At 48.2% G+C, this 26,226-nt stretch overlaps 1 protein-coding gene across 7 annotated transcripts in view; it reads left to right on the forward strand.

Moving 5' to 3' along the window:
- elmo3 (engulfment and cell motility 3) overlaps positions 1 to 26,226 on the forward strand; it is a 394,497-nt gene that overhangs the window by 82,257 nt on the left and 286,014 nt on the right. For 6 of the 7 annotated variants that reach the window (XM_049484514.1, XM_049484516.1, XM_049484517.1 and 3 more), the window contains exon 2: positions 1,686 to 1,794. In XM_049484514.1, coding sequence (XP_049340471.1) covers positions 1,717 to 1,794 — 78 coding nt within the window. In that variant the 5' untranslated portion in view covers positions 1,686 to 1,716. Of the gene's footprint in view, positions 1 to 1,685; positions 1,795 to 26,226 lie in introns of those variants that run through there. The other variant, XM_049484518.1, reaches the window with a different exon arrangement.

The following is a 26,226-nucleotide window of genomic DNA, read 5'->3' on the forward strand; positions in this document are numbered from 1 at the left end:
TTAGTCTCCAGAGACCATCGATTTGGTAACAGGGTTTGCTTGTTTGAGCCATTGTCTGTAGGCTGGGTACAGGAACACGGAGGTGCGGCCCTGTATGCACCGCGTACATTGCTGAACACATGGTCTAGGGTGTTCTTGTCGTGTGTGGGAATGTCCACATGTTGATAGTGTTTGTGGAAACGGTCTGTAAGTTGCACTGGTTAAAAACTCCAGCGGTGATGAAGACGGCATCAGGGTGAGCCGTTTCCAGCGTGCTGATAATCATAGAGTTTGCAGAGGGCTAAAAACATCAGTAAATTCCAGTGGTAGATAGTAGGGACGGCACTTTAGCAGTATGAATTCCACGTCTGGTGAACAGTGCTTATAAGCGGTCTGTATGTCGCCACACCATGCATTGTTTACGAACACACACACCTCCCCCTTTAGCCTTACCGGAGGCTGCCATCCAAGCTCCCCTGTGTATGAGCCTCTAGCTAAATAGTGCTGTCCGGTACTTTATCTAAAAAATAAGGAGAAAATAAGAGCACAGCACTCTCTTAATTCCCGCTGTGATGTAACCCTTGTTCTTAGCTCGTCCAGTTTGTTTTCCAAAGGCTGCACGTTAGCTATCAGGAGGCTAGGCAGCGGTGGTCGGATAGCACGAGCCTTTAGCTTAACATGTAGCCCCTGCCTCCTGCCTCTCCTTTGTTGCTACCTCTGAAGCGCACTCTTGGTGTCTGTGTCGCTGGGTCTTCCTGGCGGCGGAGGTGGTGGCGGCTGTGGGAGCCAACAATGGTTTGCAGCTCTGGTGGAATAAAGCCAGTAAATCCAAAATGAGTTTTTCTGTCATATACTAGCAGTGCATGGCGTTTGTGTACTGCAAGGAGAGCAGCAAACAGGTCCAGCTTGGGGGCGCCATGATGCAAATAATGTTCGGAAACATTTTATTTTTCTTTTGTACGAAAAAACTCTGTTATCTGCAATTAAAAGAATGAATGAGTTTATTGACTTTTCATCTGTACAATGTAAAAATGAGGAAAGAAAAATAATATAAAAATGTATATAATGAAGTTTGGAATAGTTCTATAAATGGCTTGCTATAACTCTGTAACACTATAAAATTAAAATAGCTGGTCTAAAATAAAAACAATACAATGTTTTAAGATGTTTATTTAAGTGGGCAATTTGTATTACAATTTTGATCAATCTGATAACTATACCAATATTTTAAATCTGTTTTAGGTGTGACCAAATGTAACTGTAACGTGTAACATTTAATATGATATTATACAAAGCACAGTTATCCTTTTCATAGAATGTATTTGTAAGCCTAAAATAAGTTTATGGTACAGTAAAAATGGTGTTGTTAAATGTAATGTTAAATCCAGTTTCAAAGACAATGGAAGCTTAACAGGTAACAGAATATCGCATGCTCTCCCAAATGGATGCGTCTCTTGGCAGGGATGCTGAAGGCTAAGCTATGCCTTCACAGCAAAATCTGGACACTGTATTATTTAACTGTAATAGTAGAACATTAATAAGCAGCAGACAGTTTCATGCACTATTTCCTTCAAAAGGTCCTTAGATAGTTTTTTCAGATGTTAGGTCCAGATGTTAGGTCTCAGTGGCGTCTTAGATTTCTTTCTTTTTTTTTTTATTCTACTTCAGTTTTCATTTGGTATTTTTTCTCTCACTTTCCCTCTTAGAATTCAGGAGGAAAAATAACAACATTTGAAAATGCCACAGCAGAAGGATATTGTGAAGATTGCCATTCAGATGCCAGGGGCATACCCACAGCTCATTCAGCTAGACCAGGTAAGGCAACTCAGAAGTGAGCTGTAGCAGGTATCCAGAGTGAGGACTTGAGTCAAAATGTATGTATGTAGGTTTTCAGCTCTGCTGAGTATATATGGTCCCTCCAAATGTACAAAGTATTGGAACAGTGAGGCCAGTCCCATTATTTTGGATGTAGACTGAAAACATTTGGGATTGACATTAAAAGATGAATATGAGACAAAAGAGCAACATGTCAGCTTCTATTTCTATTTGCATCTGGACCCTCTGTCTGAACTTTCTAGAAACCCAAGGATGCTTTACAGTTAACATGTTTTTTTACACACAAGCACATTACACATCACTACCACTAAGCCACCGATATCTATCTACCTACCTACCTACCTACCTACCTACGGACCTACCGACATACGTACCTACTTACTTACTTACTTACTTACTTACTTTATTAATCCCCAATGGGGAAATTCAGTTGTCCAACAGTACACAACAATAATAAATAAGTCAACACAAAAAGCATACACAACAGAGTCCATACTCAGGTAAAAAAGTGCTAATTGTGCCTATTAAGTACACACATCAGGTGCTAAGCAGTCTCAATTCCAGCAGAAACGAATGACGTCCGGAACCTCTCAGTCCTACAGCAGAGAGAGAGGAGTCTATTACTGTGCCTGCTCCTCAGAGCTGCCAGGATCCCATGCAGAGGGTGTCTATTTCTGAGGATACACTGCATTAAACACCTCATCCTCTTCTTCACTAACTGACCCACAGAGTCCACTTTCCGTCTCATTACTGACACACACTTCCTTATCCAGTCTGTTCCTGTCCCTTACAGTAATGCTGTTTCCCCAGCAGGCAACACCAAAGAAGACAGCACTCGACACAACAGAATGATAGAATGTGTGCAAAAACTCATTACACACATTAAATGATTTACGCTTCCTGAGGAAGTAAAGCCTGCTCTGTCCTTTTTTATATGCTGCACTCGTCTGCACCGACCAGTCAAGTTTGTTGTCCAGGTGGACTCCGAGATACTTATATGATGAACATTCTCAATGTTCTGTCCATCGATGATAACAGGTGATCAATGATCGATGATGGGAATGTTTCAGTCTACGGAAATCCACAATCATCTCCTTGGTCTTGAGTGCACCTAGCAACACCTTAGCAACCACCTAGCAACACCCTAGCAACCACCTAGCAACACCTTAGCAACCACCCCAGATACCATAGCAACACCTTAGCAACTGCCTAGCAACACCTTAGCAACCACCTAGCAACCACCTAGCAACACCTTAGCAACCACCCCGGATACCATAGCAACACTTTGGCAACCACCTAGCAACACCTTAGCAACCACCTAGCAACACCTTAGCAACCACCCCGGATACCATAGCAGCACCTTAGCAACCACATAGCAACACGTTAGCAACACCATAGCAGATACGATAGCAATTTTGAGATACGAAGACGAAACCAATTGAGGACCTGTAGAACTTATTGAGTTCTTTCCGAAAATATGCATCACGAAAAGTTACGACGTACAGATTTCATACGATTGTCGTACGAAGTGGCCCCATAGGAATGAATGGGGCCAATCGGAGGACGGCAGCTAGATCGAAGGACAGGTAGCTAGAACTCCAGTACTGTGTGTAATGGAGCCACGGGTCAAAAGTTTGGACACCCCAGAGCCCCAGTACTGTGTGTAATGGAGCTATCGGTCAAAAGTTTGGACACCCCAGAGCCCCAGTACTGTGTGTAATGGAGCTATTGGTCAAAAGTTTGGACACCCCAGAGCCCCAGTACTGTGTGTAATGGAGCCACTGGTCAAAAGTTTGGACACCCCAGAGCCCCAGTACTGTGTGTAATGGAGCCACTGGTCAAAAGTTTGGACACCCCAGAGCCCCAGTACTGTGTGTAATGGAGCTATCGGTCAAAAGTTTGGACACCCCAGGGCCCCAGTACTGTGTGTAATGGAGCCACTGGTCAAAAGTTTGGGTACCCCAGCCAGCTCTGCAATCACACTTGCAGTTTCTGTAGGAACTGCAATCTAGTTAGTGTGATTACAGTATGCAATCACAGTACTGTTCTTCTTAAGTCTTATTCTTCTTATTATTATTATTAGTGTGATTGCAGTAATGCAATCACAGTATTGATCTTCTTAAGTCTTATTCTTATTATTATTAGTGTGATTGCAGTAATGCAATCACAGTATTGTTCTTCTTAAGTCTTATTCTTCTTCTTCTTATTAGTGTGATTGCAGTAATGCAATCACAGTATTGTTCTTCTTAAGTCTTATTCTTCTTCTTCTTATTAGTGTGATTGCAGTAATGCAATCACAGTACTGATCTTCTTAAGTCTTATTCTTCTTCTTCTTCTTCTTCTTATTATTAGTGTGATTGCAGTAATGCAATCACAGTATTGTTCTTCTTAAGTCTTATTAGTGTGATTGCAGTAATGCAATCACAGTATTGTTCTTCTTAAGTCTTATTCTTCTTCTTCTTCTTCTTCTTATTATTATTAGTGTGATTGCAGTAATGCAATCACAGTATTGTTCTTCTTAAGTCTTATTCTTCTTCTTCTTATTATTTTTATTATTAGTGTGATTGCAGTAATGCAATCACAGTATTGTTCTTCTTAAGTCTTATTCTTATTATTATTATTATTATTATTATTATTATTATTAGTGTGATTGCAGTAATGCAATCACAGTATTGATCTTCTTAAGTCTTATTCTTATTATTATTATTATTATTCCACCTGTTTTTTGTCCGGTTAACTAGTGCCGCAGTTTTCGAAATATCGACTTCGTTCAAAAGAGAAAACGTGCGTCCATATCGGGAATGGTGTGCTTGTATACAGCTTTCCGATCGGACTTACGTTTTTCGTAAAAACTTCGTAAGTACGCGTTTTTTTGCCCATTGAAAATGAATGGGCAGAACTTTGCACGCCCGTGGACGTCGCAATTTTTGAAATACGAAGATGAAACCAATTGAGGACCTGTAGAACTTATTGAGCTCTTTCCGAAAATATGCGTTACGAAAAGTTACGTCGTACGGATTTCGTACGATTGTCGTACGAAGTGGCCCCATTGGAATGAATGGGGCCAATCGGAGGACGGCAGCTAGATCGAAGGACAGGTAGCTAGAACTCCAGTACTGTGAGTGTATGGAGCAGCTATGGGATAAAACAGCATTAGGTCAAAAGTTTGGACACCCCGGCCCCCCAGTACTGTGTGTAATGGAGCCATGGGTCAAAAGTTTGGACACCCCGGCCCCCCAGTACTGTGTGTAATGGAGCCATGGGTCAAAAGTTTGGACACCCCGGCCCCCCAGTACTGTGTGTAATGGAGCCATGGGTCAAAAGTTTGGACACCCCAGAGCCCCAGTACTGTGTGTATTGGACCCACGGATCAAAAGTTTGGACACCCCAGAGCCCCAGTACTGTGTGTAATGGAGCACCTGGTCAAAAGTTTGGGTACCCCGGTCAGCTCTGCAATCACACTCGCAGTTTCTGTAGGAACTGCAATCTAGTTATTAGTGTGATTGCAGTAATGCAATCACAGTATTGTTCTTCTTAAGTCTTATTCTTATTATTATTATTATTATTAGTGTGATTGCAGTAATGCAATCACAGTATTGATCTTCTTAAGTCTTATTCTTCTTCTTCTTCTTCTTATTATTATTATTAGTGTGATTGCAGTATGCAATCACAGTATTGTTCTTCTTAAGTCTTATTCTTCTTATTATTATTATTCCACCTGTTTTTTGTCCGGTTAACTAGTGCCGCAGTTTTCGAAATATCGACTTCGTTCAAAAGAGAAAACGTGCGTCCATATCGGGAATGGTGGGCTTGTATACAGCTTTCCGATCGGACTTACGTTTTTCGTAAAAACTTCGTAAGTACGCGTTTTTTTGCCCATTGAAAATGAATGGGCAGAACTTTGCACGCCCGTGGACGTCGCAATTTTTGAAATACGAAGATGAAACCAATTGAGGACCTGTAGAACTTATTGAGCTCTTTCCGAAAATATGCGTTACGAAAAGTTACGACGTACGGATTTCGTACGATTGTCGTACGAAGTGGCCCCATTGGAATGAATGGGGCCAATCGGAGGACGGCAGCTAGATCGAAGGACAGGTAGCTAGAACTCCAGTACTGTGTGTAATGGAGCAGCTATGGGATAAAACAGCATTAGGTCAAAAGTTTGGACACCCCGGCCCCCCAGTACTGTGTGTAATGGAGCCACGGGTCAAAAGTTTGGACACCCCGGCCCCCCCAGTACTGTGTGTAATGGAGCCACGGGTCAAAAGTTTGGACACCCCCGAACGGCCAAAGCAACCTAGCGTGCATAGCTGATTGATGTATTTGCACGTTGCGTAGCAACGTGCAAACACCATTTAATCTAATTTATGCATATACATCACCTAGCAACCACCTAGCAACACCTTAGCAACCACCTAGCAACCACCTAGCAACACCTTAGCAACCACCCCGGATACCATAGCAACACCTTAGCAACCGCCTAGCAACACCTTAGCAACCACCTAGCAAACACCTAGCAACACCTTAGCAACCACCCCGGATACCATAGCAACACCTTAGCAACCGCCTAGCAACACCTTAGCAACCACCTAGCAACCACCTAGCAACACCTTAGCAACCACCCCGGATACCATAGCAACACCTTAGCAACCGCCTAGCAACACCTTAGCAACCACCTAGCAACCACCTAGCAACACCTTAGCAACCACCCCGGATACATAGCAACACCTTAGCAACCGCCTAGCAACACGCTAGCAACCACCTAGCAACCACCTAGCAACACCTTAGCAACCACCCCGGATACCATAGCAACACCTTAGCAACCGCCTAGCAACACCCTAGCAACCACCTAGCAACCACCTAGCAACACCTTAGCAACCACCCCGGATACCATAGCAACACCTTAGCAACCGCCTAGCAACACCCTAGCAACCACCTAGCAACCACCTAGCAACACCTTAGCAACCACCCAAGATACCATAGCAACACCTTAGCAACCGCCTAGCAACACCTTAGCAACCACCTAGCAACCACCTAGCAACACCTTAGCAACCACCCCGGATACCATAGCAACACCTTAGCAACCGCCTAGCAACACCCTAGCAACCACCTAGCAACCACCTAGCAACACCTTAGCAACCACCCCGGATACCATAGCAACACCTTAGCAACCGCCTAGCAACACCCTAGCAACCACCTAGCAACCACCTAGCAACACCTTAGCAACCACCCCGGATACCGTAGCAACACCTTAGCAACCGCCTAGCAACACCATAGCAACCACCTAGCAACCACCTAGCAACACCTTAGCAACCACCCAAGGTACCATAGCAACACCTTAGCAACCGCCTAGCAACACCCTAGCAACCACCTAGCAACCACCTAGCAACACCTTAGCAACCACCCCGGATACCATAGCAACACCTTAGCAACCGCCTAGCAACACCTTAGCAACCACCTAGCAACCACCTAGCAACACCTTAGCAACCACCCCAAATACCATAGCAACACCTTAGCAACCGCCTAGCAACACCTTAGCAACCGCCTAGCAACACCTTAGCAACCACCTAGCAACACCTTAGCAACCACCTAGCAACCACCTAGCAACACCTTAGCAACCACCCGGATACCATAGCAACACCTTAGCAACCGCCTAGCAACACCTTAGCAACCACCTAGCAACCACTTAGCAACACCTTAGCAACCACCCGGATACCATAGCAACACCTTAGCAACCGCCTAGCAACACCTTAGCAACCACCTAACAACACCTTAGCAACCACCCCGGATACCATAGCAACACCTTAGCAACACCATAGCAGATACCAGCCAGCACTGCAATCACACTCGCAGTTTCTGTAGGAACTGCAATCTAGTTATTATTATTATTCCACCTGTTTTTTGTCCGGTTAACTAGTGCCGCAGTTTTCGAAATATCGACTTCGTTCAAAAGAGAAAACGTGCGTCCATATCGGGAATGGTGGGCTTGTACACAGCTTTCCGATCGGACTTACGTTTTTCGTAAAAACTTCGTAAGTACGCGTTTTTTTGCCCATTGAAAATGAATGGGCAGAACTTTGCACGCCCGTGGACGTCGCAATTTTTGAAATACGAAGATGAAACCAATTGAGGACCTGTAGAACTTATTGAGCTCTTTCCGAAAATATGCGTTACGAAAAGTTACGTCGTACGGATTTCGTACGATTGTCGTACGAAGTGGCCCCATTGGAATGAATGGGGCAAATCGGAGGACGGCAGCTAGATCGAAGGACAGGTAGCTAGAACTCCAGTACTGTGTGTAATGGAGCAGCTATGGGATAAAACAGCATTAGGTCAAAAGTTTGGACACCCCGGCCCCCCAGTACTGTGTGTAATGGAGCCACGGGTCAAAAGTTTGGACACCCCAGAGCCCCAGCACTGTGTGTAATGGAGCCACGGGTCAAAAGTTTGGACACCCCAGAGCCCCAGCACTGTGTGTAATGGAGCCACGGGTCAAAAGTTTGGACACCCCAGAGCCCAGTACTGTGTGTAATGGAGCCACGGGTCAAAAGTTTGGACACCCCAGAGCCCCAGCACTGTGTGTAATGGAGCTGCAGGTCAAAAGTTTGGACACCCCAGAGCCCCAGCACTGTGTGTAATGGAGTCACGGGTCAAAAGTTTGGACACCCCAGAGCCCCAGCACTGTGTGTAATGGAGCCACGGGTCAAAAGTTTGGACACCCCAGAGCCCCAGTACTGTGTAATGGAGCCACGGGTCAAAAGTTTGGACACCCCAGTGCCCCAGTACTGTGTGTAATGGAGCAACTGGTCAAAAGTTTGGGTACCCCGGTCAGCTCTGCAATCACACTCGCAGTTTCTGTAGGAACTGCAATCTAGTTATTATTATTATTCCACCTGTTTTTTGTCCGGTTAACTAGTGCCGCAGTTTTCGAAATATCGACTTCGTTCAAAAGAGAAAACGTGCGTCCATATCGGGAATGGTGGGCTTGTATACAGCTTTCCGATCGGACTTACGTTTTTCGTAAAAACTTCGTAAGTACGCGTTTTTTTGCCCATTGAAAATGAATGGCCAGAACTTTGCACGCCCGTGGACGTCGCAATTTTTGAAATACGAAGATGAAACCAATTGAGGACCTGTAGAACTTATTGAGCTCTTTCCGAAAATATGCGTTACGAAAAGTTACGACGTACGGATTTCGTACGATTGTCGTACGAAGTGGCCCCATTGGAATGAATGGGGCCAATCGGAGGACGGCAGCTAGATCGAAGGACAGGTAGCTAGAACTCCAGTACTGTGAGTGTATGGAGCAGCTATGGGATAAAACAGCATTAGGTCAAAAGTTTGGACACCCCGGCCCCCCAGTACTGTGTGTAATGGAGCCACGGGTCAAAAGTTTGGACACCCCGGCCCCCCAGTACTGTGTGTAATGGAGCCACGGGTCAAAAGTTTGGACACCCCCGAACGGCCAGAGCAACCTAGCGTGCATAGCTGATTGATGTATTTGCACGTTGCGTAGCAACGTGCAAACACCATTTAATCTAATTTATGCATATAAATCACCTAGCAACCACCTAAAAACACCATAGCAACCACCACAGATACCATAGCAACACCTTAGCAACCGCCTAGCAACACCCTAGCAACCACCTAGCAACTACCTAGCAACACCTTAGCAACCATCCCGGATACCATAGCAACACCTTAGCAACCGCCTAGCAACACCCTAGCAACCACCTAGCAACCACCTAGCAACACCTTAGCAACCACCCCGGATACCATAGCAACACCTTAGCAACCGCCTGGCAACACCTTAGCAACCACCTAGCAACCACCTAGCAACACCTTAGCAACCACCCCGGATACCATAGCAACACCTTAGCAACCGCCTAGCAACACCTTAGCAACCACCTAGCAACCACCTAGCAACACCTTAGCAACCACCCCGGATACCATAGCAACACCTTAGCAACCGCCTAGCAACACCTTAGCAACCACCTAGCAACCACCTAGCAACACCTTAGCAACCACCCCGGATACCATAGCAACACCTTAGCAACCGCCTAGCAACACCTTAGCAACCACCTAGCAACCACCTAGCAACACCTTAGCAACCACCCCGGATACCATAGCAACACCTTAGCAACCGCCTAGGAACACCCTAGCAACCACCTAGCAACCACCTAGCAACACCTTAGCAACCACCCCGGATACCATAGTAACACCTTAGCAACCGCCTAGCAACACCCTAGCAACCACCTAGCAACCACCTAGCAACACCTTAGCAACCACCCAAGATACCATAGCAACACATTAGCAACCGCCTAGCAACACCCTAGCAACCACCTAGCAACCACCTAGCAACACCTTAGCAACCACCCCGGATACCATAGCAACACCTTAGCAACTGCCTAGCAACACCTTAGCAACCACCTAGCAACCACCTAGCAACACCTTAGCAACCACCCCAAATACCATAGCAACACCTTAGCAACCACCTAGCAACACCTTAGCAACCGCCTAGCAACACCTTAGCAACCACCTAGCAACCACCTAGCAACACCTTAGCAACCACCCCAGATACCATAGCAACACCTTAGCAACCGCCTAGCAACACCCTAGCAACCACCTAGCAACACCTTAGCAACCACCCCGGATACCATAGCAACACCTTAGCAACCACCTAGCAACACCTTAGCAACCACCCCGGATACCATAGCAACACCTTAGCAACCGCCTAGCAACACCTTAGCAACCACCTAGCAACACCTTAGCAACCACCCCGGATACCATAGCAACACCTTAGCAACCGCCTAGCAACACCTTAGCAACCACCTAGCAACCACCTAGCAACACCTTAGCAACCACCCCGGATACCATAGCAACACCTTAGCAACCGCCTAGCAACACCTTAGCAACCACCTAGCAACCACTTAGCAACACCTTAGCAACCACCCTGGAAACCATAGCCACACCTTAGCAACCACTTAGCAACACCTTAGCAACACCACAGCAGATACCAGCCAGCACTGCAATCACACTCGCAGTTTCTGTAGGAACTGCAATCTAGTTATTATTATTATTATTATTATTCCACCTGTTTTTTGTCCGGTTAACTAGTGCCGCAGTTTTCGAAATATCGACTTCGTTCAAAAGAGAAAACGTGCGTCCATATCGGGAATGGTGGGCTTGTATACAGCTTTCCGATCGGACTTACGTTTTTCGTAAAAACTTCGTAAGTACGCGTTTTTTTGACCATTGAAAATGAATGGGCAGAACTTTGCACGCCCGTGGACGTCGCAATTTTTGAAATACGAAGATGAAACCAATTGAGGACCTGTAGAACTTATTGAGCTCTTTCCGAAAATATGCGTTACGAAAAGTTACGACGTACGGATTTCGTACGAATGTCGTACGAAGTGGCCCCATTGGAATGAATGGGGCCAATCGGAGGACGGCAGCTAGATCGAAGGACAGGTAGCTAGAACTCCAGTACTGTGAGTGTATGGAGCAGCTATGGGATAAATCAGCGTTAGGTCAAAAGTTTGGACACCCCGGCCCCCCCCCAGTACTGTGTGTAATGGAGCCATGGGTCAAAAGTTTGGACACCCCGGCCCCCCAGTACTGTGTGTAATGGAGCCACGGGTCAAAAGTTTGGACACCCCCGAACGGCCAGAGCAACCTAGCGTGCATAGCTGATTGATGTATTTGCACGTTGCGTAGCAACGTGCAAACACCATTTAATCTAATTGATGCATATACATCACCTAGCAACCACCTAGAAACACCATAGCAACCACCCCGGATACCATAGCAACACCTTAGCAACCGCCTAGCAACACCCTAGCAACCACCTAGCAACCACCTAGCAACACCTTGGCAACCATCCCGGATACCATAGCAACACCTTAGCAACCGCCTAGCAACACCCTAGCAACCACCTAGCAACCACCTAGCAACACCTTAGCAACCACCCCAGATACCATAGCAACACCTTAGCAACCGCCTGGCAACACCTTAGCAACCACCTAGCAACCACCTAGCAACACCTTAGCAACCACCCCGGATACCATAGCAACACCTTAGCAACCGCCTAGCAACCACCTAGCAACACCTTAGCAACCACCCCGGATACCATAGCAACACCTTAGCAACCGCCTAGCAACACCTTAGCAACCACCTAGCAACACCTTAGCAACCACCCCGGATACCATAGCAACACCTTAGCAACCGCCTAGCAACACCCTAGCAACCACCTAGCAACCACCTAGCAACACCTTAGCAACCACCCCGGATACCATAGCAACACCTTAGCAACCGCCTAGCAACACCTTAGCAACCACCTAGCAACACCTTAGCAACACCTTAGCAACCACCCTGGATACCATAGCAACACCTTAGCAACCGCCTAGCAACACCCTAGCAACCACCTAGCAACCACCTAGCAACACCTTAGCAACCACCCCGGATACCATAGCAACACCTTAGCAACCGCCTAGCAACACCCTAGCAACCACCTAGCAACCACCTAGCAACACCTTAGCAACCACCCCGGATACCATAGCAACACCTTAGCAACCGCCTAGCAACACTCTAGCAACCACCTAGCAACCACCTAGCAACACCTTAGCAACCACCCCGGATACCATAGCAACACCTTAGCAACCGCCTAGCAACACCTTAGCAACCACCTAGCAACCACTTAGCAACACCTTAGCAACCACCCCGGATACCATAGCAACACCTTAGCAACCGCCTAGCAACACCCTAGCAACCACCTAGCAACACCTTAGCAACCACCCCGGATACCATAGCAACACCTTAGCAACCGCCTAGCAACACCCTAGCAACCACCTAGCAACACCTTAGCAACCACCCCGGATACCATAGCAACACCTTAGCAACCACCTAGCAACACCTTAGCAACCACCCCGGATACCATAGCAACACCTTAGCAACCGCCTAGCAACCATCTAGCAACACCTTAGCAACCACCCCGGATACCATTGCAACACGTTAGCAACCACCTAGCAACACCTTAGCAACCACCTAGCAACCACTTAGCAACACCTTAGCAACCACCCTGGATACGATAGCAACACCTTAGCAACCACTTAGCAACACCTTAGCAACACCATAGCAGATACCAGCCAGCTCTGCAATCACACTCGCAGTTTCTGTAGGAACTGCAATCTAGTTATTATTATTATTCCACCTGTTTTTTGTCCGGTTAACTAGTGCCGCAGTTTTCGAAATATCGACTTCGTTCAAAAGAGAAAACGTGCGTCCATATCGGGAATGGTGGGCTTGTATACAGCTTTCCGATCGGACTTACGTTTTTCGTAAAAACTTCGTAAGTACGCGTTTTTTTGCCCATAGAAAATGAATGGGCAGAACTTTGCACGTCCGTGGACGTCGCAATTTTTGAAATACTAAGATGAAACCAATTGAGGACCTGTAGAACTTATTGAGCTCTTTCCGAAAATATGCGTTACGAAAAGTTACGACGTACGGATTTCGTACGAATGTCGTACGAAGTGGCCCCATTGGAATGAATGGGGCCAATCGGAGGACGGCAGCTAGATCGAAGGACAGGTAGCTAGAACTCCAGTACTGTGAGTGTATGGAGCAGCTATGGGATAAAACAGCATTAGGTCAAAAGTTTGGACACCCCGGCCCCCCAGTACTGTGTGTAATGGAGCCACGGGTCAAAAGTTTGGACACCCCGGCCCCCCCCAGTACTGTGTGTAATGGAGCCATGGGTCAAAAGTTTGGACACCCCGGCCCCCCAGTACTGTGTGTAATGGAGCCACGGGTCAAAAGTTTGGACACCCCCGAACGGCCAGAGCAACCTAGCGTGCATAGCTGATTGATGTATTTGCACGTTGCGTAGCAACGTGCAAACACCATTTAATCAAATTTATGCATATACATCACCTAGCAACCACCTAGAAACACCATAGCAACCACCCTGGATACCATAGCAACACCTTAGCAACCGCCTAGCAACACCATAGCAACCACCTAGCAACCATCTAGCAACACCTTAGCAACCACCCCAGATACCATAGCAACACCTTAGCAACCGCCTAGCAACACCCTAGCAACCACCTAGCAACCACCTAGCAACACCTTAGCAACCACCCCAGATACCATAGCAACACCTTAGCAACCGCCTAGCAACACCCTAGCAACCACCTAGCAACACCTTAGCAACCACCCCGGATACCATAGCAACACCTTAGCAACCGCCTAGCAACACCCTAGCAACCACCTAGCAACACCTTAGCAACCACCCCGGATACCATAGCAACACCTTAGCAACCGCCTAGCAACACCCTAGCAACCACCTAGCAACCACCTAGCAACACCTTAGCAACCACCCCGGATACCATAGCAACACCTTAGCAACCGCCTAGCAACACCCTAGCAACCACCTAGCAACCACCTAGCAACACCTTAGCAACCACCCCGGATACCATAGCAACACCTTAGCAACCGCCTAGCAACACCCTAGCAACCACCTAGCAACCACCTAGCAACACCTTAGCAACCACCCCGGATACCATAGCAACACCTTAGCAACCGCCTAGCAACAACCTAGCAACCACCTAGCAACACCTTAGCAACCACCCTGGATACCATAGCAACACCTTAGCAACCGCCTAGCAACACCCTAGCAACCACCTAGCAACCACCTAGCAACACCTTAGCAACCACCCCGGATACCATAGCAACACCTTAGCAACCGCCTAGCAACACCCTAGCAACCACCTAGCAACCACCTAGCAACACCTTAGCAACCACCCCGGATACCATAGCAACACCTTAGCAACCGCCTAGCAACACCCTAGCAACCACCTAGCAACACCTTAGCAACCACCCCGGATACCATAGCAACACCTTAGCAACCGCCTAGCAACACCTTAGCAACCACCTAGCAACCACCTAGCAACCACCTAGCAACACCTTAGCAACCACCCCAGATACCATAGCAACACCTTAGCAACCGCCTAGCAACACCTTAGCAACCACCTAGCAACCACTTAGCAACACCTTAGCAACCACCCCGGATACCATAGCCACACCTTAGCAACCACTTAGCAACACCTTAGCAACACCATAGCAGATACCAGCCAGCACTGCAATCACACTCGCAGTTTCTGTAGGAACTGCAATCTAGTTAGTGTGATTGCAGTAATGCAATCACAGTATTGTTCTTCTTAAGTCTTATTCTTCTTCTTCTTCTTCTTCTTATTATTAGTGTGATTGCAGTAATGCAATCACAGTATTGTTCTTCTTAAGTCTTATTCTTCTTATTAGTGTGATTGCAGTATGCAATCACAGTATTGTTCTTCTTAAGTCTTATTCTTCTTATTATTATTATTCCACCTGTTTTTTGTCCGGTTAACTAGTGCCGCAGTTTTCGAAATATCGACTTCGTTCAAAAGAGAAAACGTGCGTCCATATCGGGAATGGTGGGCTTGTATACAGCTTTCCGATCGGACTTACGTTTTTCGTAAAAACTTCGTAAGTACGCGTTTTTTTGACCATTGAAAATGAATGGGCAGAACTTTGCACGCCCGTGGACGTCGCAATTTTTGAAATACGAAGATGAAACCAATTGAGGACCTGTAGAACTTATTGAGCTCTTTCCGAAAATATGCGTTACGAAAAGTTACGACGTACGGATTTCGTACGATTGTCGTACGAAGTGGCCCCATTGGAATGAATGGGGCCAATCGGAGGACGGCAGCTAGATCGAAGGACAGGTAGCTAGAACTCCAGTACTGTGTGTAATGGAGCAGCTATGGGATAAAACAGCATTAGGTCAAAAGTTTGGACACCCCGGCCCCCCAGTACTGTGTGTAATGGAGCCACGGGTCAAAAGTTTGGACACCCCGGCCCCCCCAGTACTGTGTGTAATGGAGCCACGGGTCAAAAGTTTGGACACCCCCGAACGGCCAAAGCAACCTAGCGTGCATAGCTGACTGATGTATTTGCACGTTGCGTAGCAACGTGCAAACACCATTTAATCTAATTTATGCATATACATCACCTAGCAACCACCTAGCAACACCTTAGCAACCACCTAGCAACCACCTAGCAACACCTTAGCAACCACCCCGGATACCATAGCAACACCTTAGCAACCGCCTAGCAACACCTTAGCAACCACCTAGCAAACACCTAGCAACACCTTAGCAACCACCCCGGATACCATAGCAACACCTTAGCAACCGCCTAGCAACACCTTAGCAACCACCTAGCAACCACCTAGCAACACCTTAGCAACCACCCCGGATACCATAGCAACACCTTAGCAACCGCCTAGCAACACCTTAGCAACCACCTAGCAACCACCTAGCAACACCTTAGCAACCACCCCGGATACATAGCAACACCTTAGCAACCGCCTAGCAACACGCTAGCAACCACCTAGCAACCACCTAGCAACACCTTAGCAACCACCCCGGATACCATAGCAACACCTTAGCAACCGCCTAGCAACACCCTAGCAACCACCTAGCAACCACCTAGCAACACCTTAGCAACCACCCCGGATACCATAGCAACACCTTAGCAACCGCCTAGCAACACCCTAGCAACCACCTAGCAACCACCTAGCAACACCTTAGCAACCACCCAAGATACCATAGCAACACCTTAGCAACCGCCTAGCAACACCTTAGCAACCACCTAGCAACCACCTAGCAACACCTTAGCAACCACCCCGGATACCATAGCAACACCTTAGCAACCGCCTAGCAACACCCTAGCAACCACCTAGCAACCACCTAGCAACACCTTAGCAACCACCCCGGATACCATAGCAACACCTTAGCAACCGCCTAGCAACACCCTAGCAACCACCTAGCAACCACCTAGCAACACCTTAGCAACCACCCCGGATACCGTAGCAACACCTTAGCAACCGCCTAGCAACACCATAGCAACCACCTAGCAACACCTTAGCAACCACCCAAGATACCATAGCAACACCTTAGCAACCGCCTAGCAACACCCTAGCAACCACCTAGCAACCACCTAGCAACACCTTAGCAACCACCCCGGATACCATAGCAACACCTTAGCAACCGCCTAGCAACACCTTAGCAACCACCTAGCAACCACCTAGCAACACCTTAGCAACCACCCCAAATACCATAGCAACACCTTAGCAACCGCCTAGCAACACCTTAGCAACCGCCTAGCAACACCTTAGCAACCACCTAGCAACACCTTAGCAACCACCTAGCAACCACCTAGCAACACCTTAGCAACCACCCGGATACCATAGCAACACCTTAGCAACCGCCTAGCAACACCTTAGCAACCACCTAGCAACCACTTAGCAACACCTTAGCAACCACCCGGATACCATAGCAACACCTTAGCAACCGCCTAGCAACACCTTAGCAACCACCTTACAACACCTTAGCAACCACCCCGGATACCATAGCAACACCTTAGCAACACCATAGCAGATACCAGCCAGCACTGCAATCACACTCGCAGTTTCTGTAGGAACTGCAATCTAGTTAGTGTGATTGCAGTAATGCAATCACAGTATTGTTCTTCTTAAGTCTTATTCTTCTTCTTCTTCTTCTTATTATTATTATTCCACCTGTTTTTTGTCCGGTTAACTAGTGCCGCAGTTTTCGAAATATCGACTTCGTTCAAAAGAGAAAACGTGCGTCCATATCGGGAATGGTGGGCTTGTATACAGCTTTCCGATCGGACTTACGTTTTTCGTAAAAACTTCGTAAGTACGCATTTTTTTGCCCATTGAAAATGAATGGGCAGAACTTTGCACGCCCGTGGACGTCGCAATTTTTGAAATACGAAGATGAAACCAATTGAGGACCTGTAGAACTTATTGAGCTCTTTCCGAAAATATGCGTTACGAAAAGTTACGACGTACGGATTTCGTACGAATGTCGTACGAAGTGGCCCCATTGGAATGAATGGGGCCAATCGGAGGACGGCAGCTAGATCGAAGGACAGGTAGCTAGAACTCCAGTACTGTGAGTATATGGAGCAGCTATGGGATAAATCAGCGTTAGGTCAAAAGTTTGGACACCCCGGCCCCCCCCAGTACTGTGTGTAATGGAGCCACGGGTCAAAAGTTTGGACACCCCAGCCCCCCAGTACTGTGTGTAATGGAGCCACGGGTCAAAAGTTTGGACACCCCCGAACGGCCAGAGCAACCTAGCGTGCATAGCTGATTGATGTATTTGCACGTTGCGTAGCAACGTGCAAACACCATTTAATCTAATTTATGCATATAAATCACCTAGCAACCACCTAGCAACACCTTAGCAACCACCCCGGATACCATAGCAACACCTTAGCAACCGCCTAGCAACACCTTAGCAACCACCTAGCAACCACCTAGCAACACCTTAGCAACCACCCCGGATACCATAGCAACACCTTAGCAACCGCCTAGCAACACCTTAGCAACCACCTAGCAACCACCTAGCAACACCTTAGCAACCACCCCGGATACCATAGCAACACCTTAGCAACCGCCTAGCAACCACCTAGCAACACCTTAGCAACCACCCCGGATACCCTAGCAACACCTTAGCAACCGCCTAGCAACACCTTAGCAACCACCTAGCAACACCTTAGCAACCACCCCGGATACCATAGCAACACCTTAGCAACCGCCTAGCAACACCCTAGCAACACCCTAGCAACCACCTAGCAACCACCTAGCAACACCTTAGCAACCACCCCGGATACCATAGCAACACCTTAGCAACCGCCTAGCAACACCTTAGCAACCGCCTAGCAACACCCTAGCAACCACCTAGCAACCACCTAGCAACACCTTAGCAAACACCCCGGATACCATAGCAACACCTTAGCAACCGCCTAGCAACACCCTAGCAACCACCTAGCAACCACCTAGCAACACCTTAGCAACCATCCCGGATACCATAGCAACACCTTAGCAACCGCCTAGCAACACCCTAGCAACCACCTAGCAACCACCTAGCAACACCTTAGCAACCACCCCGGATACCATAGCAACACCTTAGCAACCGCCTGGCAACACCTTAGCAACCACCTAGCAACCACCTAGCAACACCTTAGCAACCACCCCGGATACCATAGCAACACCTTAGCAACCGCCTAGCAACACCTTAGCAACCGCATAGCAACCACTTAGCAACACCTTAGCAACCACCCCGGATACCATAGCAACACCTTAGCAACCGCCTAGCAACCACCTAGCAACACCTTAGCAACCACCCCGGATACCATAGCAACACCTTAGCAACCGCCTAGCAACACCTTAGCAACCACCTAGCAACACCTTAGCAACCACCCCGGATACCATAGCAACACCTTAGCAACCACCTAGCAACACCCTAGCAACCACCTAGCAACACCTTAGCAACCACCCCGGATACCATAGCAACACCTTAGCAACCGCCTAGCAACACCTTAGCAACCACCTAGCAACACCTTAGCAACCACCCCGGATACCATAGCAACACCTTAGCAACCGCCTAGCAACACCTTAGCAACCACCTAGCAACCACCTAGCAACACCTTAGCAACCACCCCATATACCATAGCAACACCTTAGCAACCACCTAGCAACACCCTAGCAACCACCTAGCAACACCTTAGCAACCACCCCGGATACCATAGCAACACCTTAGCAACCGCCTAGCAACACCTTAGCAACCACCTAGCAACCACCTAGCAACACCTTAGCAACCAACCCAGATACCATAGCAACACCTTAGCAACCACCTAGCAACATCTTAGCAACCACCAAAGATACCATAGCAACACCTTAGCAACCGCCTAGCAACACCTTAGCAACCACCTAGCAACCACCTAGCAACACCTTAGCAACCACCCCGGATACCATAGCAACACCTTAGCAACCGCCTAGCAACACCTTAGCAACCACCTAGCAACCACCTAGCAACACCTTAGCAACCACCCCGGATACCATAGCAACACCTTAGCAACCGCCTAGCAACACCTTAGCAACCACCTAGCAACACCTTAGCAACCACCCCAGATACCATAGCAACACCTTAGCAACCACCTAGCAACACCTTAGCAACCACCTAGCAACCACTTAGCAACACCTTAGCAACCACCCCGGATACCATAGCAACACCTTAGCAACCGCCTAGCAACACCTTAGCAACCACCTAGCAACCACCTAGCAACACCTTAGCAACCACCCCGGATACCATAGCAACACATTAGCAACCGCATAGCAACACCTTAGCAACCACCTAGCAACCACCTAGCAACACCTTAGCAACCACCCCGGATACCATAGCAACACCTTAGCAACCGCCTAGCAACACCTTAGCAACCACCTAGCAACCACCTAGCAACACCCTAGCAACCACCCCGGATACCATAGCAACACCTTAGCAACCGCCTAGCAACACCTTAGCAACCACCTAGCAACCACCTAGCAACACCTTAGCAACCACCCCGGATACCATAGCAACACCTTAGCAACCGCCTAGCAACACCTTAGCAACCACCTAGCAACCACCTAGCAACACCTTAGCAACCACCCCAAATACCATAGCAACACCTTAGCAACCGCCTAGCAACACCTTAGCAACCGCCTAGCAACACCTTAGCAACCACCTAGCAACACCTTAGCAACCACCTAGCAACCACCTAGCAACACCTTAGCAACCACCCGGATACCATAGCAACACCTTAGCAACCGCCTAGCAACACCTTAGCAACCACCTAGCAACCACTTAGCAACACCTTAGCAACCACCCGGATACCATAGCAACACCTTAGCAACCGCCTAGCAACACCTTAGCAACCACCTAGCAACCGCCTAGCAACACCTTAGCAACCACCTAGCAACACCTTAGCAACCACCCCAGATACCATAGCAACACCTTAGCAACCACCTAGCAACACCTTAGCAACCACCTAGCAACCACTTAGCAACACCTTAGCAACCACCCCGGATACCATAGCCACACCTTAGCAACCACTTAGCAACACCTTAGCAACACCATAGCAGATACCAGCCAGCACTGCAATCACACTCGCAGTTTCTGTAGGAACTGCAATCTAGTTATTATTATTATTCCACCTGTTTTTTGTCCGGTTAACTAGTGCCGCAGTTTTCGAAATATCGACTTCATTCAAAAGAGAAAACGTGCGTCCTTATCGGGAATGGTGGGCTTGTATACAGCTTTCCGATCGGACTTACGTTTTTCGTAAAAACTTCGTAAGTACGCGTTTTTTTGCCCATTGAAAATGAATGGGCAGAACTTTGCACGCCCGTGGACATCGCAATTTTTGAAATACGAAGATGAAACCAATTGCGGACCTGTAGAACTTATTGAGCTCTTTCCGAAAATATGCGTTACGAAAAGTTACGTCGTACGGATTTCGTACGATTGTCGTACGAAGTGGCCCCATAGGAATGAATGGGGCCATCGGAGGACGGCAGCTAGATCGAAGGACAGGTAGCTAGAACTCCAGTACTGTGAGTGTATGGAGCAGCTATGGGATAAAACAGCATTAGGTCAAAAGTTTGGACACCCCGGCCCCCCAGTACTGTGTGTAATGGAGCCACGGGTCAAAAGTTTGGACACCCCGGCCCCCCCAGTACTGTGTGTAATGGAGCCACGGGTCAAAAGTTTGGACACCCCCGAACGGCCAAAGCAACCTAGCGTGCATAGCTGATTGATGTATTTGCACGTTGCGTAGCAACGTGCAAACACCATTTAATCTAATTTATGCATATACATCACCTAGCAACCACCTAGCAACACCTTAGCAACCACCTAGCAACACCTTAGCAACCACCCAGGATACCATAGCAACACCTTAGCAACCGCCTAGCAACACCTTAGCAACCACCTAGCAAACACCTAGCAACACCTTAGCAACCACCCTGGATACCATAGCAACACCTTAGCAACCGCCTAGCAACACCTTAGCAACCACCTAGCAACCACCTAGCAACACCTTAGCAACCACCCCGGATACCATAGCAACACCTTAGCAACCGCCTAGCAACACCTTAGCAACCACCTAGCAACCACCTAGCAACACCTTAGCAACCACCCCGGATACCATAGCAACACCTTAGCAACCACCTAGCAACACCCTAGCAACCACCTAGCAACCACCTAGCAACACCTTAGCAACCACCCCGGATACCATAGCAACACCTTAGCAACCGCCTAGCAACACCCTAGCAACCACCTAGCAACCACCTAGCAACACCTTAGCAACCACCCCGGATACCATAGCAACACCTTAGCAACCGCCTAGCAACACCTTAGCAACCACCTAGCAACCACCTAGCAACACCCTAGCAACCACCCCGGATACCATAGCAACACCTTAGCAACCGCCTAGCAACACCTTAGCAACCACCTAGCAACCACCTAGCAACACCTTAGCAACCACCCCGGATACCATAGCAACACCTTAGCAACCGCCTAGCAACACCTTAGCAACCACCTAGCAACCAACTAGCAACACCTTAGCAACCACCCCGGATACCATAGCAACACCTTAGCAACCGCCTAGCAACACCCTAGCAACCACCTAGCAACCACCTAGCAACACCTTAGCAACCACCCCGGATACCATAGCAACACCTTAGCAACCGCCTAGCAACACCCTAGCAACCACCTAGCAACCACCTAGCAACACCTTAGCAACCACCCCGGATACCATAGCAACACCTTAGCAACCGCCTAGCAACACCTTAGCAACCACCTAGCAACCACCTAGCAACACCTTAGCAACCACCCCGGATACAATAGCAACACCTTAGCAACCGCCTAGCAACACCCTAGCAACCACCTAGCAACCACCTAGCAACACCTTAGCAACCACCCCGGATACCGTAGCAACACCTTAGCAACCGCCTAGCAACACCATAGCAACCACCTAGCAACCACCTAGCAACACCTTAGCAACCACCCAAGATACCATAGCAACACCTTAGCAACCGCCTAGCAACACCTTAGCAACCACCTAGCAACCACCTAGCAACACCTTAGCAACCACCCCGGATACCATAGCAACACCTTAGCAACCGCCTAGCAACACCTTAGCAACCACCTAGCAACCACCTAGCAACACCTTAGCAACCACCCCAAATACCATAGCAACACCTTAGCAACCGCCTAGCAACACCTTAGCAACCGCCTAGCAACACCTTAGCAACCACCTAGCAACACCTTAGCAACCACCTAGCAACCACCTAGCAACACCTTAGCAACCACCCGGATACCATAGCAACACCTTAGCAACCGCCTAGCAACACCTTAGCAACCACCTAGCAACCACTTAGCAACACCTTAGCAACCACCCGGATACCATAGCAACACCTTAGCAACCGCCTAGCAACACCTTAGCAACCACCTAACAACACCTTAGCAACCACCCCGGATACCATAGCAACACCTTAGCAACACCATAGCAGATACCAGCCAGCACTGCAATCACACTCGCAGTTTCTGTAGGAACTGCAATCTAGTTATTATTATTATTCCACCTGTTTTTTGTCCGGTTAACTAGTGCCGCAGTTTTCGAAATATCGACTTCGTTCAAAAGAGAAAACGTGCGTCCATATCGGGAATGGTGGGCTTGTATACAGCTTTCCGATCGGACTTACGTTTTTCGTAAAAACTTCGTAAGTACGCGTTTTTTTGACCATTGAAAATGAATGGGCAGAACTTTGCACGCCCGTGGACGTCGCAATTTTTGAAATACGAAGATGAAACCAATTGAGGACCTGTAGAACTTATTGAGCTCTTTCCGAAAATATGCGTTACGAAAAGTTACGACGTACGGATTTCGTACGAATGTCGTACGAAGTGGCCCCATTGGAATGAATGGGGCCAATCGGAGGACGGCAGCTAGATCGAAGGACAGGTAGCTAGAACTCCAGTACTGTGAGTGTATGGAGCAGCTATGGGATAAATCAGCGTTAGGTCAAAAGTTTGGACACCACGGCCCCCCCCCAGTACTGTGTGTAATGGAGCCATGGGTCAAAAGTTTGGACACCCCGGCCCCCCAGTACTGTGTGTAATGGAGCCACGGGTCAAAAGTTTGGACACCCCCGAACGGCCAGAGCAACCTAGCGTGCATAGCTGATTGATGTATTTGCACGTTGCGTAGCAACGTGCAAACACCATTTAATCTAATTTATGCATATAAATCACCTAGCAACCACCTAGAAACACCATAGCAACCACCACAGATACCATAGCAACACCTTAGCAACCGCCTAGCAACACCTTAGCAACCACCTAGCAACACCTTAGCAACCTCCCCGGATACCATAGCAACACCTTAGCAACCGCCTAGCAACACCCTAGCAACCACCTAGCAACCACCTAGCAACACCTTAGCAACCACCCCGGATACCATAGCAACACCTTAGCAACTGCCTAGCAACCACCTAGCAACACCTTAGCAACACCTTAGCAACCGCCTAGCAACACCTTAGCAACCGCCTAGCAACACCCTAGCAACCACCTAGCAACCACCTAGCAACACCTTAGCAACCACCCCGGATACCATAGCAACACCTTAGCAACCGCCTAGCAACACCTTAGCAACCACCTAGCAACCACCTAGCAACACCTTAGCAACCACCCCGGATACCATAGCAACACCTTAGCAACCGCCTAGCAACACCTTAGCAACCACCTAGCAACCACCTAGCAACACCTTAGCAACCACCCCGGATACCATAGCAACACCTTAGCAACCACCCCGGATACCATAGCAACACCTTAGCAACCGCCTAGCAACACCTTAGCAACCACATAGCAACCACCTAGCAACACCTTAGCAACCACCCCGGATACCATAGCAACACCTTAGCAACCACCCCGGATACCATAGCAACACCTTAGCAACCGCCTAGCAACACCTTAGCAACCACCTAGCAACCACCTAGCAACACCTTAGCAACCACCCCGGATACCATAGCAACACCTTAGCAACCGCCTAGCAACACCCTAGCAACCACCTAGCAACCACCTAGCAACACCTTAGCTACCACCCCGGATACCATAGCAACACCTTAGCAACCGCCTAGCAACACCCTAGCAACCACCTAGCAACCACCTAGCAACACCTTAGCAACCACCCCGGATACCATAGCAACAACTTAGCAACCGCCTAGCAACACCTTAGCAACCATCTAGCAACCACCTAGCAACACCTTAGCAACCACCGCGGATACCATAGCAACACCTTAGCAACCGCCTAGCAACACCTTAGCAACCACCCTGGATACCATAGCAACACCTTAGCAACCGCCTAACAACACCCTAGCAACCACCTAGCAACCATCTAGCAACACCTTAGCAACCACCCCGGATACCATAGCAACACCTTAGCAACTGCCTAGCAACACCTTAGCAACCGCCTAGCAACCACCTAGCAACCACCTAGCAACACCTTAGCAACCACCCCGGATACCATAGCAACACCTTAGCAACCACCTAGCAACACCTTAGCAACACCCTAGCAACACCCTAGCAACCACCTAGCAACCACCTAGCAACACCTTAGCAACCACCCCGGATACCATACCAACACCTTAGCAACCGCCTAGCAACACCCTAGCAACTACCTAGCAACACTTTAGCAACCACCCCAGATACCATAGCAACACCTTAGCAACCGCCTAGCAACACCCTAGCAACCACCTAGCAACCACCTAGCAACACCTTAGCAACCACCCCGGATACCATAGCAACACCTTAGCAACCGCTTAGCAACACCCTAGCAACCACCTAGCAACCACCTAGCAACACCTTAGCAACCACCCCGGATACCATAGCAACACCTTAGCAACCACCTAGCAACACCTTAGCAACCGCCTAGCAACACCTTAGCAACCACCTAGCAACACCTTAGCAACCATCCCGGATACCATAGCAACACCTTAGCAACCGCCTAGCAACACGCTAGCAACCACCTAGCAACCACCTAGCAACACCTTAGCAACCACCCCGGATACCATAGCAACACCTTAGCAACCACCTAGCAACACCTTAGCAGATACCAGCCAGCACTGCAATCACACTCGCAGTTTCTGCAGGAACTGCAATCTAGTTATTATTATTATTCCACCTGTTTTTTGTCCGGTTAACTAGTGCCGCAGTTTTCAAAATATCGACTTCGTTCAAAAGAGAAAACGTGCGTCCATATCGGGAATGGTGGGCTTGTATACAGCTTTCCGATCGGACTTACGTTTTTCGTAAAAACTTCGTAAGTACGCGTTTTTTTGCCCATTGAAAATGAATGGGCAGAACTTTGCACGCCCGTGGACGTCGCAATTTTTGAAATACGAAGATGAAACCAATTGAGGACCTGTAGAACTTATTGAGCTCTTTCCGAAAA

Source organism: Astyanax mexicanus, chromosome 10, assembly GCF_023375975.1.
Source record: "Astyanax mexicanus isolate ESR-SI-001 chromosome 10, AstMex3_surface, whole genome shotgun sequence".
Classification (NCBI taxonomy): Eukaryota; Metazoa; Chordata; class Actinopteri; order Characiformes; family Acestrorhamphidae; genus Astyanax; species Astyanax mexicanus.